Genomic DNA, 12427 nt, shown 5'->3' on the forward strand with positions numbered 1-12427 from the left:
GCAAACCTCGGAGTAGTCACTGACTGCACTGCCAACGTCTGCAGCCCACGACTTCCAGAAAGAGAACCCACTCCTAGTACATATTTATTCAAGTGTACAGACAAGAGTATTTTAATTTTGAGATCAAATGCAAGCCACAGACAAAGAGATTGTTTTTATTGGATATTCTAAGAAAATATGATACAATTACAATAGATATATTTAAAATCATACAATAGGATACAGAAATAATAAACGTTAAATAGTGAAGACCACCTTGGAATTCATTAACATGTATGAGTGGGAGAAATTTGAAAGCTACCATGTCTTTTTGTTGTAAACTCATCCTAGTCAAGTCTAACCAGAAGCCTGTTAAAACTACTTTTTAGCTCTTACCTTGAAACAATATAAATCTATACATAGAGAGCAAATTCCTTCCAATTTTCCAGTACAGCTAAATTACAATGAATAAAAAAGAAAGAATAACAGCTGTCCAGAGGTAATTTCAAACACTACCAATTAACAGCCCTCATTTGTATAAAAACCCGTAACAGACTTCAGAACAAGATTTAAGACTCTAAGCAGAGCAGCCACAGATAACAGCTCTTTCTGAACAAATATTTCTCCTTACATGGTTCTTTAGCTACAACACAAGTTAACGGAAAACTCAGTGTTAGAAACCAAAAATAAAAACATAAAGGCTATCAGGGAAATGCATACAAAAATTCTAGTAGTATTCTACTACTGCTTTATATTATTACTATTAAGAGTCTATTGCATTTATATACACGCACAGATATGTGCAATACTGCAGTCAAAATGCAGCATTTTGCAGCAGTACTAAAATAGCTGTTAAATGAGCAGCTGAGCGCACACAACATTTTTTGCAAGAAATGTTCAGTTTACTTTGTAAATTGACTTTGATTTCACTGGAGACTTGTGAACAATTTGTGCTGCTTCCACCTCCCTGTGGTGCAGCTGTTCGATTCTCGACAGCTTCATGCAGCGCACCAGTGAAAGCACTGCCGCCATTCCCGAGTAAAGCTTTGTCACAGCGGGAGGAGGTGCAGTCACGGTGGTCTGAAGCCGGAGAACGAGGATTGTCCTTACAGACTCCAGCCCATGGATGTTCCTCTTCGTTAACACACTTCTTTGTTGTCCTCCTAGATGCGCAGAACTTCTCCGCAAGCCATGAGGAACCACGGACTAGGTTCAGCATTCATTTTGCACACTAGCATTCCACTAGAAAAGACAGGATGTGAAAAACTCTTTGTTGTGACAAAGAGCGTTTTGAAAAGTACAATATGAAATAACAAACTAAAACTTCAAGGAAACATACCTAAGCAGAAGAGCATCAGAGGCCATCCAGGCTTACCAAAAGGTGGCCATCCGTGGGCAGAGGAACAGTTGCAGTCAGAAATGTTCCTTCAGAGCTGGTGAGCTTTGACCCACTACAAATGAACAATCTTCCAGCAGGGAAGCATTCAGCAGCTCTGTAAAAACAAATAGAATACCACTAGAAAAAAATCTATCACTTACATATCTAAAGCATATTTAGACATTTAACACGGCACACTCAGAGTTTATCTCACAATGTTTAAGTGCATATAAAGAATCAATGCTGCAATGACAAAGAGGAATAGACTAGAAGGTCAACTAAATTTTCATCTCTCTTTTCTGTAATAATGTGTCTTTCCATTTCTGCAACTTATTCCTTTTTCCACATGCACTACATTTAATTAGTTGAACTACTGAAATACTAGTATATTTATTCCATCCAAACATTGAACAGTTTGCTGTCTACAGCTTGGTGGACAAGCGTAACTAAATGTAAGATTTAGAATAATTTATGAACTGAAAAAATAGTTTTTAATTAGATAATAGTTTCAGTTAATTTGACTTTCATCCAGAAGGAACATTCCATATATTTCATATGAAGATCCACAGTTACAATAGCACAGTTTTCTTTGGACAACTTCGTACTAGGGACTTCTGACAATCAAATGGTCAATGTAAAACAGAAGAGAAGAGACATACATTTTGTTATGCTTTCATAACATAAACTTGGTCATATCCTCCTCCTGCTCTTAAAAACTCTTATCCTATTCAATATTCTTAGTATGGAAGCAGATCTGTAGTACAGTCTCCAGAATATATTGCCATCCTCAGTGCTCAGTATTACACACAATAATTTTAAGTGATTCCTGACAATGTTATGTCAGGCATTAACATGTAAAATCATAAACAAAGTAGATCTCTCTATAACATTCAAATCTTTAGTATTCAGATTATACATTCCAAAGTACTCGCAGGACATTTTCTAGCGGTGCTTAAACGCCTTTTTGTTTTGTGGATTTTCGTTATCTGAACTTATTTTGTATTTTCTAATTATTTCAGAAAATTGAAATTATACTGTTTACTACCTTGCAGAAAGGATTCAAAACACCTAAGATCACATGAACGTTTTGATGGATTGCTACATAGTTTCATGGCTGGAGATTAGCCCACTGAACAAAAGTTCTGTTAGCAATTTTATTATTTACCTATTTCAGTATTTTCTACCAACTACATTATATAGTAATTCACTGTTTGAATGGTGATCTAAAAATTAATTACAAAATTTTAACTGCAGCTTGTGCGGTGTACTTACCTTTCATGATCTGCAAATTTTGTCCTGTAACTCAGAAGAACATAGCTAGCTTTCTGATTGAATACTGGTAGCTTTTTCCTGAGAGATTGCATGAGATAAAGGAATATAAGCAATGCATGTTTTAACTTTCTATCAAAAAAACCAAGTCAAGGCTCATTGCTTTCATTCCTCAGTTTCCGAATCATATCACCAAGGTGGGTAAACTTGCCTTTGTATTGTGACCATGAACGCTTACCTGAGAAGAATCTCCTAGGACATATCATGTCAACAGTCCTCGGCTGCTACAACACTGTACTACGAAAATGAAAACCATCATAAAACTTCAGACCATTTACAGAAGTATGTCATCATAAATGTATAAAAAAATTGCAGAGGTAAGATGAATTCAACTTTTTTCTCCCATTTTTAATACTCAGTCTTCATATATAATCAAACAATATAACATCTGATCAATGTAAGCAAGAACAAGAATTCAGGTTTTTTGGGCTTTAATGTATCGAAAGATGTATTTTGAGACATCTAAAAAATATACTCGAGTCAACCACACAAATATCTCAAATTATTCCAAACTGTCCTCAAGAATATTATATAAAAGTTTTCACTTGTCAGAAGCACACACAAAACACCTCCCCCACAAAATACTTAACAGATTTCTCCAGTTCTTCATATATAACATAGCAGTAAAACGGGTACAAAAATCAATCTTTCGAGAATGTTCTTTGCAGGTCACTTTCTAGAGCGGTGTGCTTTGAGCGTCACAGAAAAGAATATCCTCGTCTGAAGTCTTAGAATTCAGCTGTTGTCACCTTGACCACAAAATCAGTTGCAGATACAGGACTTTGCAACAACTTATCCCCACCATTGCCATCTTCAGTCACACCACGAATGCAACCTCCTGCACCTCACTGAACTGCTTAAAATGAATTAAATTTGAAATCCTGAATAACTGATAGCTATTTAATTGGATAAGCATAGCATGGATAGTAGCTTAATACACAACCATAAAGTGAAAGACTGGCAATACTAATATAAGACTGCAAGGGCTAAAAAAAAGAAAGTCTGGTGTGATCTTGTTGTCAGAAAGCACACTGGACACTAAATTCCAAGCGCAATGGTTAGAGTGAAGATGATGTAGCTTGTTTGCTGCTGTATTTAAAAAGAAAAAAAAAAAGGGGGAGTTTCATCATTAGCGGCAGAGTCAAAACATTTGCGAGTTTTAAGGACTCGTGAAAAAAGAGAAACAGAATGAATGGAAAATTCAGGTCCTGGGAACTCACTCCTATTACTCTTACTTTACTACATTCCCAAACCATTGGTTGTAGTAGGTGAGAATTCCTAAGAGTTCACCAGTTTCCAACTCTCTAGTGTGACGGGGAGAAAAGTCACTTATTTTCTGGCACCCTCGATTGCTCTAACACTCCAGTATACTAAGTTACACTGTTTTAAGACTCTCCAAACAAGTCAGTACTTTCAGAACAATGCAGGTTGTTCTTGTTTGAACTCTTATTCTACCAGAGGGAACAATGAAAATGGGACATTCAATGACACATTAACTACAAACGTGAAACACCATGCGTAAATACACAACACACTGATGTATGAAAGTCTGAGAAAAATAAATTGCATTAAATACTTTAAAGATGCACATTCCTGTATTTATTATGCTTAAGAAACTAGTAAGAAATCAAAAGAGGGGTCAAAAGACACAGATCCAATTTCATGTTCTTCTATACACAGGAAAAAATTTACCTAGCTCAGAGTACCCACAGCGAGAAAGCTCAGTGAGAAAGTCAAAACTTCCAGAGACTCCTCCAAAGGCTTACAGATCATTCTGTTTAGACACATCTTCAGAAAAGTTAGTGAAAATTCACTTGCTTTCAGATAGCTATTGCGCTGTTTATTTTCCTTCTACAGTCAGTAGAAGGCGGCGCCGTGGCTATACCTACCGCGTCCAATTCACTCACCCTGGCAAAGCTCACAGCAAGCTCAACCAGACCCTTTGCAAGCACTTGGAAGTTTTTTTTAGCCACGGCCAATTCTGTTGTTGTCCCTCCCGCCGCCGGCTCCAATCTATGCTGGTGAGAACTGAACTAAACAAAGAACTTAGGCTGCAGGACGACGTGTTACTTCTATTTATCTGCGGGAGACACCCAGATGTATAGCCTATTATAACACTATTGAAATAACTCAAATTTCCACCCATTTTAACTGTAAGGTTATTTATGCACAGTACAAGTGCTCTATAAAGGAAGAAATTTGGTATTTTAAGCAATGATTTTTAGAATAAATGACGTCAGCAATATAAAAGGTTAGCTCCTTTTTTCCATGACAGTTATCAGGCTACAGGTCACCTAAGTATTCCCACACATAATGATTTTCAGTTACTTGAAGTGAAGCATTACAAGAGTGTTGTCACTAAAAACACAATTAGAACTCCTATGTATTCAGAATTTAAGAAATTTAAAATAAAAAAAGAAGTGTTAATAAAGAAATGCTGTCATGGCCCTAAATCCACATTTTATCCTGGGCTGGCACTGAGCAAAGAACACATTTCAGACCTCATTGACATTTTTGGTCCCAGATTATACAAAATCTAATTAGGTAAATGAATTCTTCTGCCTTCGACAAAACACTGTCTGCATTTACCTACATTCCTCTGCACAGAGACCCACAAATTCCGCTTTGTTCTTTACAAACAGGCTTCTCTTCCTGCTTATTTCCAGGCAAAATTTATACACCATACTCCTTGCCAAGGTATTTAAAACAACCAGAACTCTCAAGATTTAATTTTTCAGAGAATTCCATCTCTTAGAGAACGCCTTACTTCTCTACCTCCTTCTGTGATGCTCCGCTGTCACTTGGGACTACTTGTTGCCTACAGATCCCACCTCCTCTCCAAATGGATGTTGCCTCCTGCTGTCTCCAGTAGTAAATGAAGTTACACTGCAGTAGAAAAAATAGGGACGTGATCTAGTGCAATGCGATCCAGGAGAATACTGCCAAAGCAGTCATTCAGTCATTTAGTCCAGTCTTTGCTACGGGCAGCAATATTTCAATCTGTATGAAATAAAGAAAACTACAAATCATCTGTAAAGAGAAAAAGTCCAAGGGAATCATTGAAGTATAGGGTTGTGGGTTTTTTTTTTTTTTGGTATATCTCAAAGCAAAGTCTATCTTGTACAAAAAACAGGGTTAACCATATTTTCCTTTCCTAAAAAGAATTTATTCAATAAACAAGAAGGGACAACACTGGGGATAAAAGTCTGATATTAAGGGCATAAATTTCTGAAGACCCATTTAAACTCCTAATTTTAGATTTACTGTAACGCCATAGAATATTATTTCTATAATGAAAAAGTCTATAGTTTTGAGAACAAAAACTATGGCTTTGTGCACCAATATAAATTCATTATGAAGTTTAAACACCCAGCATAATTCTAAATTCTAGACTCGTCTTTACAAATCACAAACAAGCTAATACTGAGAAGTCCAACAAATGAAATCGTCTTAGTGCTTCTGAAATTCTGTCACTAACTGAATGTACAGATTCCAAAAAAATCCACCAGCCAGATTCAGGAGTCCGACAGACCTAACTAACATTTATTGCTAGCTCTACTTAAAGGCAAATTACATGACTTCTGTATCCATCTTTTTACTTTACCTTAGACATTCTATCATCATATTATTCATATCACCTAAGTTACAGGAGACTTGCATTGCAATAAATCTGTAAAAAGGCTGCTCAATTATGCTCAGATTTTCTGAAAGCCTTTTGGTCAAATTCTTGCACAATTCAATGACGGTCAGGAGAACTAAGCTCTTGCCATAAAGTTATTACAGCTACTTACAGGTGAGGTTTTCTAAGAGCACAACTAAACACAGAATGGCACATCTTTAAAGTATATTAGTTCTTTGACAGGATGAAGTGTCACAACAACAAAAGTACACATGAAATAAAAAGGAAATCAGTTAATGATTTTTATTAAATTTCAGTGCTTTCATAAAATAAATATGGTATATAATATCAAACAGTGAGAAATAAAGCACAAGCATGAAAAGCATGGTAACAGAAAAGTTACACTCCTGACGTTGTTTAATACTTAGCACTTTAGAAACCATAAAGCCTTTTAATTATTTACAAGCAGCAAACTATCTAACATAATTTACAAAGTTGCAGCAGCCTAGTCGAGAAGTACTGGAAGGGGAAAAAATGGGGAGATCGCAATGGAAGACCTTCACTTTGCTCTACCTAGTCAGCACTTTATTACGTACCCTATTTTCCCCTTATGTACATAACTCTGTAACTTCTATTATCTTAAAGTTTAATAATTACACTGTCTTGTATAGCGCTTCAGTTCATCTCTAGGATTGGTGTAGTGCCTTTTGCACTTAAGAGACACATTCAAGTAACACTTCAAATAAAAGTAAACATGTGCAAACCAAAGTTATAAACCTACATAACCCTCAGGTAGTAGTGTCAAAACCAGATGTAGCAGGAGCATATTAACAGAATAAGTTATGTAGTAGCTAGAGAAACCTACTCAGAAGTCTAGCATGGGCAAAAATGGGAAATGGGAATATTAAAAAAAAAATAGAACTGAACTGCAATTATACCCTGTTGCCCCAGACCAAAATTTAATCTGCTGAAACACAAAGATTTTTAAGGTCATAACTCAAGATTTAATATTTCAACATGAAAAGAAATCCAAGCCATTCGACTTATTTGGGGTTTTGAAACAAATGCAAATGTCTCTGTTTAAAAATTGCTTTTAAATGAGAAAAACAAATCAATATATATTAATATATCACCCAAAATAAAAAAAAAACATACATACTCTTCATTTTAGAGCATGCTGCTCATTCAGAATAAAGACAGGACAAAGAAAGTAGAATTACATTTCATGATGTAATAAAAACATTAAAATTTGTGATCCTTAAGTGCACCGTTGTACAGGAGTAGCGTGCTCAGAGTGGAAATGTTCTATACCTACCAGAATCCATTTTTATTAGAGCAAACAAATCTTTAGGACACTACCTGAAACTGAAATCATTAATAACTGTGCTCCATTCAGCTTGCCTCAAGTTTCAATCAGGCATATTCCAGCTAGTAGCACCTGTATGCCTCTTCATGATTGTATTCCAGAAATCTTTAAATTTGCAAACAATTTTTTTTAAAGACTGACTTTTGCAATCCTTGCAATGCTTATCATAAACAGATACTGCAAGTAAACTCTGTTCTGAGCAGCACAAGTTGGGTTTTTTTTTTTTTTTTTCAGAAATCTGAGAGCTGGACTTAATGTTGGCAGTAGATACAGTACAACAATTTGATGTATTAAAGTTCCTCAAAAACGTCTGAAAGGAAGATTTCCCTAAAGACTGTTTAAAAAACAAAACAAAACCCAAAACACTTCACCCAAGATCTCTTCAATCCTTTTACTGGAGTTCAGAGCTTGCCAACTTTTAAGAATGTCAGGAAAAAGGAGGGAATGAGGCGGAGAGGAAACAAAGCTAAATTATTCCCCATTTGTACCGATGAAAAGCTTCAAGTAAAAGGAAATCCACTTGTTAAAGATCTTGCTACATGCACAGTCCCTCATCAACTGAAAACCACAGTAGTTAGCATTGGGTGTAACAGCAGATCTCTCGTTCATAAAAAACACTGGCATTGTTCCTTCATACTTAACTTGCATCCACGGTTTCTGTTTAGAAGCTTCTTAGAAAATGTTCATGGTTCTGCACATTTCATACCAAACTGGAGGAAAACGGTAAACATTTCTTCTTTCAAAGCAATCCCATTCAGCAATCTTCTCCCCAAGAACTCAGTGTCATTTACGAGTCTGAGTCTTCTTTGGCACTGCAGGTCGCTTGGCTTGCCACAAGTGATTATGGATAGTAAGAGCATCCACACTGACAGACATGGTTTTGGCTGGAATCAAGTTAAACTGTTTTCTGTCTGAACTGTATTTATAAAGCTTGTCAATCATTTTCTTGGTGATGCTCTTTGGCCCTGTTCCAGTCAGCTTGTAGATTTCTTCAGTGTCAGGATAGTAGCAATAAAGTGCTCTAAACTGGCAGCCAGCATCACGGAACAAAATGATGTAGTGGTTGGCATCACATTTTTCTAGTTCCTGCATTGAAAATAAGTAAGTAAATGCACAAAAATACAGTAAATGCACAAACGTACAGCTCGACCACAGTGAAAACTCTCAAAGTATGTCAAGCTTTAGGTTTTATCACGTAGCTAAATAAGCACTTAAAAGTTTCTTGAAACACTAGGCAGCAACAATTATTTTCAGTCCTTTTATAAACTTGTGAGTTGAGATCTTAACATAGGATCATGTTTTCCGTAATTCCGTACGGTCACTAGAAGGAGAGAAGTCCCAGTGCAGATATCTTCTCTTTTGTCTTTAAAGGCAATAGGTGTTTGTTGTGTTACTGACAACATTCCTTATTTCATATGTACGTTCTAGGAAACCGCATTCACTACCTTGTATTAATGGGATTATGAAATGAGCGTTACAGATAAATCATTAGGGCATGTGCATTCATAATTTTATATTTTAATGATTACCTCTAATATTGAATTCTTATGTGGTTCATTTACTTTTCCAGCAAGACAGCAATGAGATATAGCATTGTGAATAATCGGTTTGTTTGATTTGCTGCTGGGTTCTTTAAATAATTTTGGACCTATGGAAGATAAACGAATAATTATTATTCGGCCTATATTTATAAACATTAATCAAGACTATAAATTTTAGTTACATTAAAGCTGTACACTGCAGTAATTCCAAAACGGTTGGCACATCTTTACTAGAGGCAAGCTGGACTTTAGTAGAGAAGAAGTAAGGATTTAAAATATATTAATGACCAGTTACTTTAAAGTAGAAGTAGTCTTTTTCCCCTATCAGACTGAATCAGAAGCATGGATTCTTTTACAAATACAGAGGCTTCTAACCAGGCACTATTACAGACTCGGTCTCACACAAGGTACTATCTGGAATTAAAGCTTGTATTCTCCCTTCTTTTTCAACAACAGTTTTTTCTACTTAATTTTCTATTTTCCCTTTCCAAAATGGCATTCATCTTTTAGCTAAATAACAAAAAAAAAGTTCACAGACTGAACTACCAGAAAAATAATCATTTTTTTTCTATAGCATAAATTAGAAAGTGGCTACAAAGCTTAGCCAAATCTATCACAGCAAAGGCTAATTTCAAATTCTTCGCATATTAGTTCTGAGACACTGAGGTATTTTCTTTCAGTACAAGTTTAAAAAAAGTTTCTCCTACAATAATTTACATTTTGGAGATACTACACGGAGTTAAATAGGCTTAACAATTTCTCGAAAATAAGAATGTGCCAAACATACCACAAATTTTATGACCTGTTATTAACAAAAAATGTCCCAACTAAAATGAAAATATTCACCTGTGTACTCTGCCACTGAAGCAATAGAAGATGCTGTTGAAGCGTTCTCCCAGTCTCGTTCTGTGTTTCTGCTAGGATTTCTACTCAGTATCGGTAAGGACTCCATTGATTCAACCCTGTTGGAAAAAAAAAAAAAAGATATGCTAAGTTTTTTCCTCAGATCTTAAATAATTCACCAGTTGTTTGTTCTGAGTGAACAAACTACGGTCCCTCTCCCTCCTCCCTATTACCAGATCCTCCCCACAAAATGCTACTATTGCTTTAAGAAAAAGCAAAAGGAATTTCAAGTTTGCATAGACTGTCGAAACTGGCAGCAACACAAAATAGAAGATGAATTCACTAGTTACCACCGCATCTCTATACAAGCAACTTTAAAACTGAAGCAAACAACACTGAATCCCAATATCATTTCATAACATAGGCTTTTTTTTTTTTTTAAAAATATCTCTTTACCGCTGAGACGGTGTGCCACCAGAGTGCACGCTTTCAGGTTCAGTTGTTGCTGCTGAAGCCAGAGAAAGACTGGAACCAGACTGAGCACTGCTTAAATTATCAGCTACAAAATAAAAGAGAAAGTGTGAAACTCATCCTGTTAAAGCAGATTTGCAAATTCAGTAAGAAGAAAAAAAAAAAAAAAAATCAAAATCCTTACGCGTAGATGAACACTTTGTCCCTGAATCACTGTAAGATTCTTCACGATGAACAGACTTTGGCCTGGGTTTCTTGGGCTTTGATTTGGGTTTTCCAAGACCCTGCTCCTCCAAAATTTGCTGCTGTTTTTTCCTTAAATATTCTTGCTTGATAAGTTCTCTTCGAGCCTTCTCTTCTTCTTTCCGTATTCGGTCCTCCTCAGCTTTGCGACTGAAAAGCAAACACAACGTTCAAAATACAATAACTTCCCTTATCTTAAGGGCAAAAAGAAGTATTCCTTTCCACTTCTGTTAATACCGGGCTTCATCTCTTTTTTGTTCCACTTCAGCCTCCAACTGCTGTTTCCGAATTCGAGCCTCCTCAGCTTTGCGCTGCTGTTTTAAAAGGAACGCTGCACGTTTTTTTGCCAGCTCGTCTTCTGCTTTCTGTTCATCCTGCAAAATTCAAATGCATATAGAGCTTTTAAGGAATAAAAGAAAACACATTAAACTGGACATTACAAGATCGCTGGAAGATTCGGGAGGTTTTTAGGAAAACATAAGCTAATACTTTTAGAAATTTTTACTTTTTTTTCCCCCTGAATCGACAAGTGTAAATCGGAGAATGGTATTAAACTTCCTGTCATTTAAGAACACCTCAAGAGACTGTTTTAGTGTTCCTGTAAGTCCAAGAGGAGAGAAAAAAGGTCTCATTTTACTCTGACTTGTTTTTAGTATCCATAAACAGCATGAAATCTTCTAAAACTGCAGACTACAATGCAATTACAATGTGAGTTAGGATGGACAGTATAAATAACCCTATCCTGATGATAACGTTTGAGTCAGTAAATATTAATCATACGATATAAACCAGAACTCAAATTCACTGAAGTTGAGACAACCTACCTGGACTTTTACCATTTAAATACAAATTTTAAAAAAGTATTGTAATGTCAGCGCATTTGAGGAATTTACTATAATTAGCACAAATGAAAGTAACTGAGCGTTCCAAGACCAGTTCTGAATTTTACTTAAAAGGAGTAGACACATTATTTAAAAACAAACCAACCTCAACCCAGCAACATGGGAAATATAATAGTACTGAAAAAAACCAATCGTTTCACAAGCATTTCCCCAAGCCAGAGTTAGGGGTGGAATCAGAAAAATTACTTAAATTTAATCCACTTCCATCATGAGTCCTACACAATACCATCACAGGACAAAAATTAAAGCTCCATGAAAACCAGTAACTCCTTCCAACAGTGGGCTCTAAAACCTAGCTTTCAATTTGCATCCACAGGCACATATCTAAATTCTCCATTAAAGCCCTTAACTTTTAGGCTGCTAGGCTGCTTGAGATCAGACAAGTTTGGCTGAAAAGGGAAAACACCTTCACCACCACCACCAACTAGACTCTTGGCTCCCTGACAAGTCTGAAAACCTGTTCTGCAGTCATCTATTACACACCTGCCTGTAGCCTGCTGATTTTTTTCTTTTCTTTCAATTGATACATGCTCACGGAATGCTGGGATTTCAAATGGTAAATTCTTCCCATGGTATTCTGTGACTCATTTGTGTGCTCCCTCTCTCTAAAATATATATATATATACATATGTATGTATGTATATGTATATACATACATATATATATATATATATGCACACACACATACATATCTATATAGATAGATGGTTTGTGTGTACATAAATACACACACACACAGACATATGTAGTATTGAG

At 35.9% G+C, this 12427-nt stretch overlaps 1 protein-coding gene and 1 long non-coding RNA gene across 5 annotated transcripts in view; both read right to left on the reverse strand.

The window, feature by feature from the left end:
- Window positions 1-140: 140 nt before the first annotated feature.
- Window positions 141-2707, reverse strand: LOC138061716 (uncharacterized). The gene is made up of 3 exons (XR_011135629.1): window positions 2630-2707; window positions 1319-1472; window positions 141-1221 (listed from the first exon to the last, which is right to left on the reverse strand). It is a non-coding gene; the product is annotated as an uncharacterized lncRNA (long non-coding RNA).
- A 3876-nt stretch (window positions 2708-6583) lies between these two features.
- Window positions 6584-12427, reverse strand: part of CAMSAP1 (calmodulin regulated spectrin associated protein 1) — a 31772-nt gene continuing 25928 nt past the window's right edge. For all 4 annotated transcript variants that reach the window (XM_068914706.1, XM_068914705.1, XM_068914703.1 and 1 more), the window contains 6 exons: window positions 11007-11143; window positions 10711-10919; window positions 10512-10614; window positions 10059-10174; window positions 9201-9319; window positions 6584-8757 (listed from right to left, as the gene is read on the reverse strand). In XM_068914706.1, coding sequence (XP_068770807.1) covers window positions 8455-8757; window positions 9201-9319; window positions 10059-10174; window positions 10512-10614; window positions 10711-10919; window positions 11007-11143 — 987 coding nt within the window. In that variant the 3' untranslated portion in view covers window positions 6584-8454. The remainder of the gene's footprint in view (window positions 8758-9200; window positions 9320-10058; window positions 10175-10511; window positions 10615-10710; window positions 10920-11006; window positions 11144-12427) is intronic.

This window comes from Struthio camelus, chromosome 20, assembly GCF_040807025.1.
Source record: "Struthio camelus isolate bStrCam1 chromosome 20, bStrCam1.hap1, whole genome shotgun sequence".
NCBI classification, from domain to species: domain Eukaryota; kingdom Metazoa; phylum Chordata; class Aves; order Struthioniformes; family Struthionidae; genus Struthio; species Struthio camelus.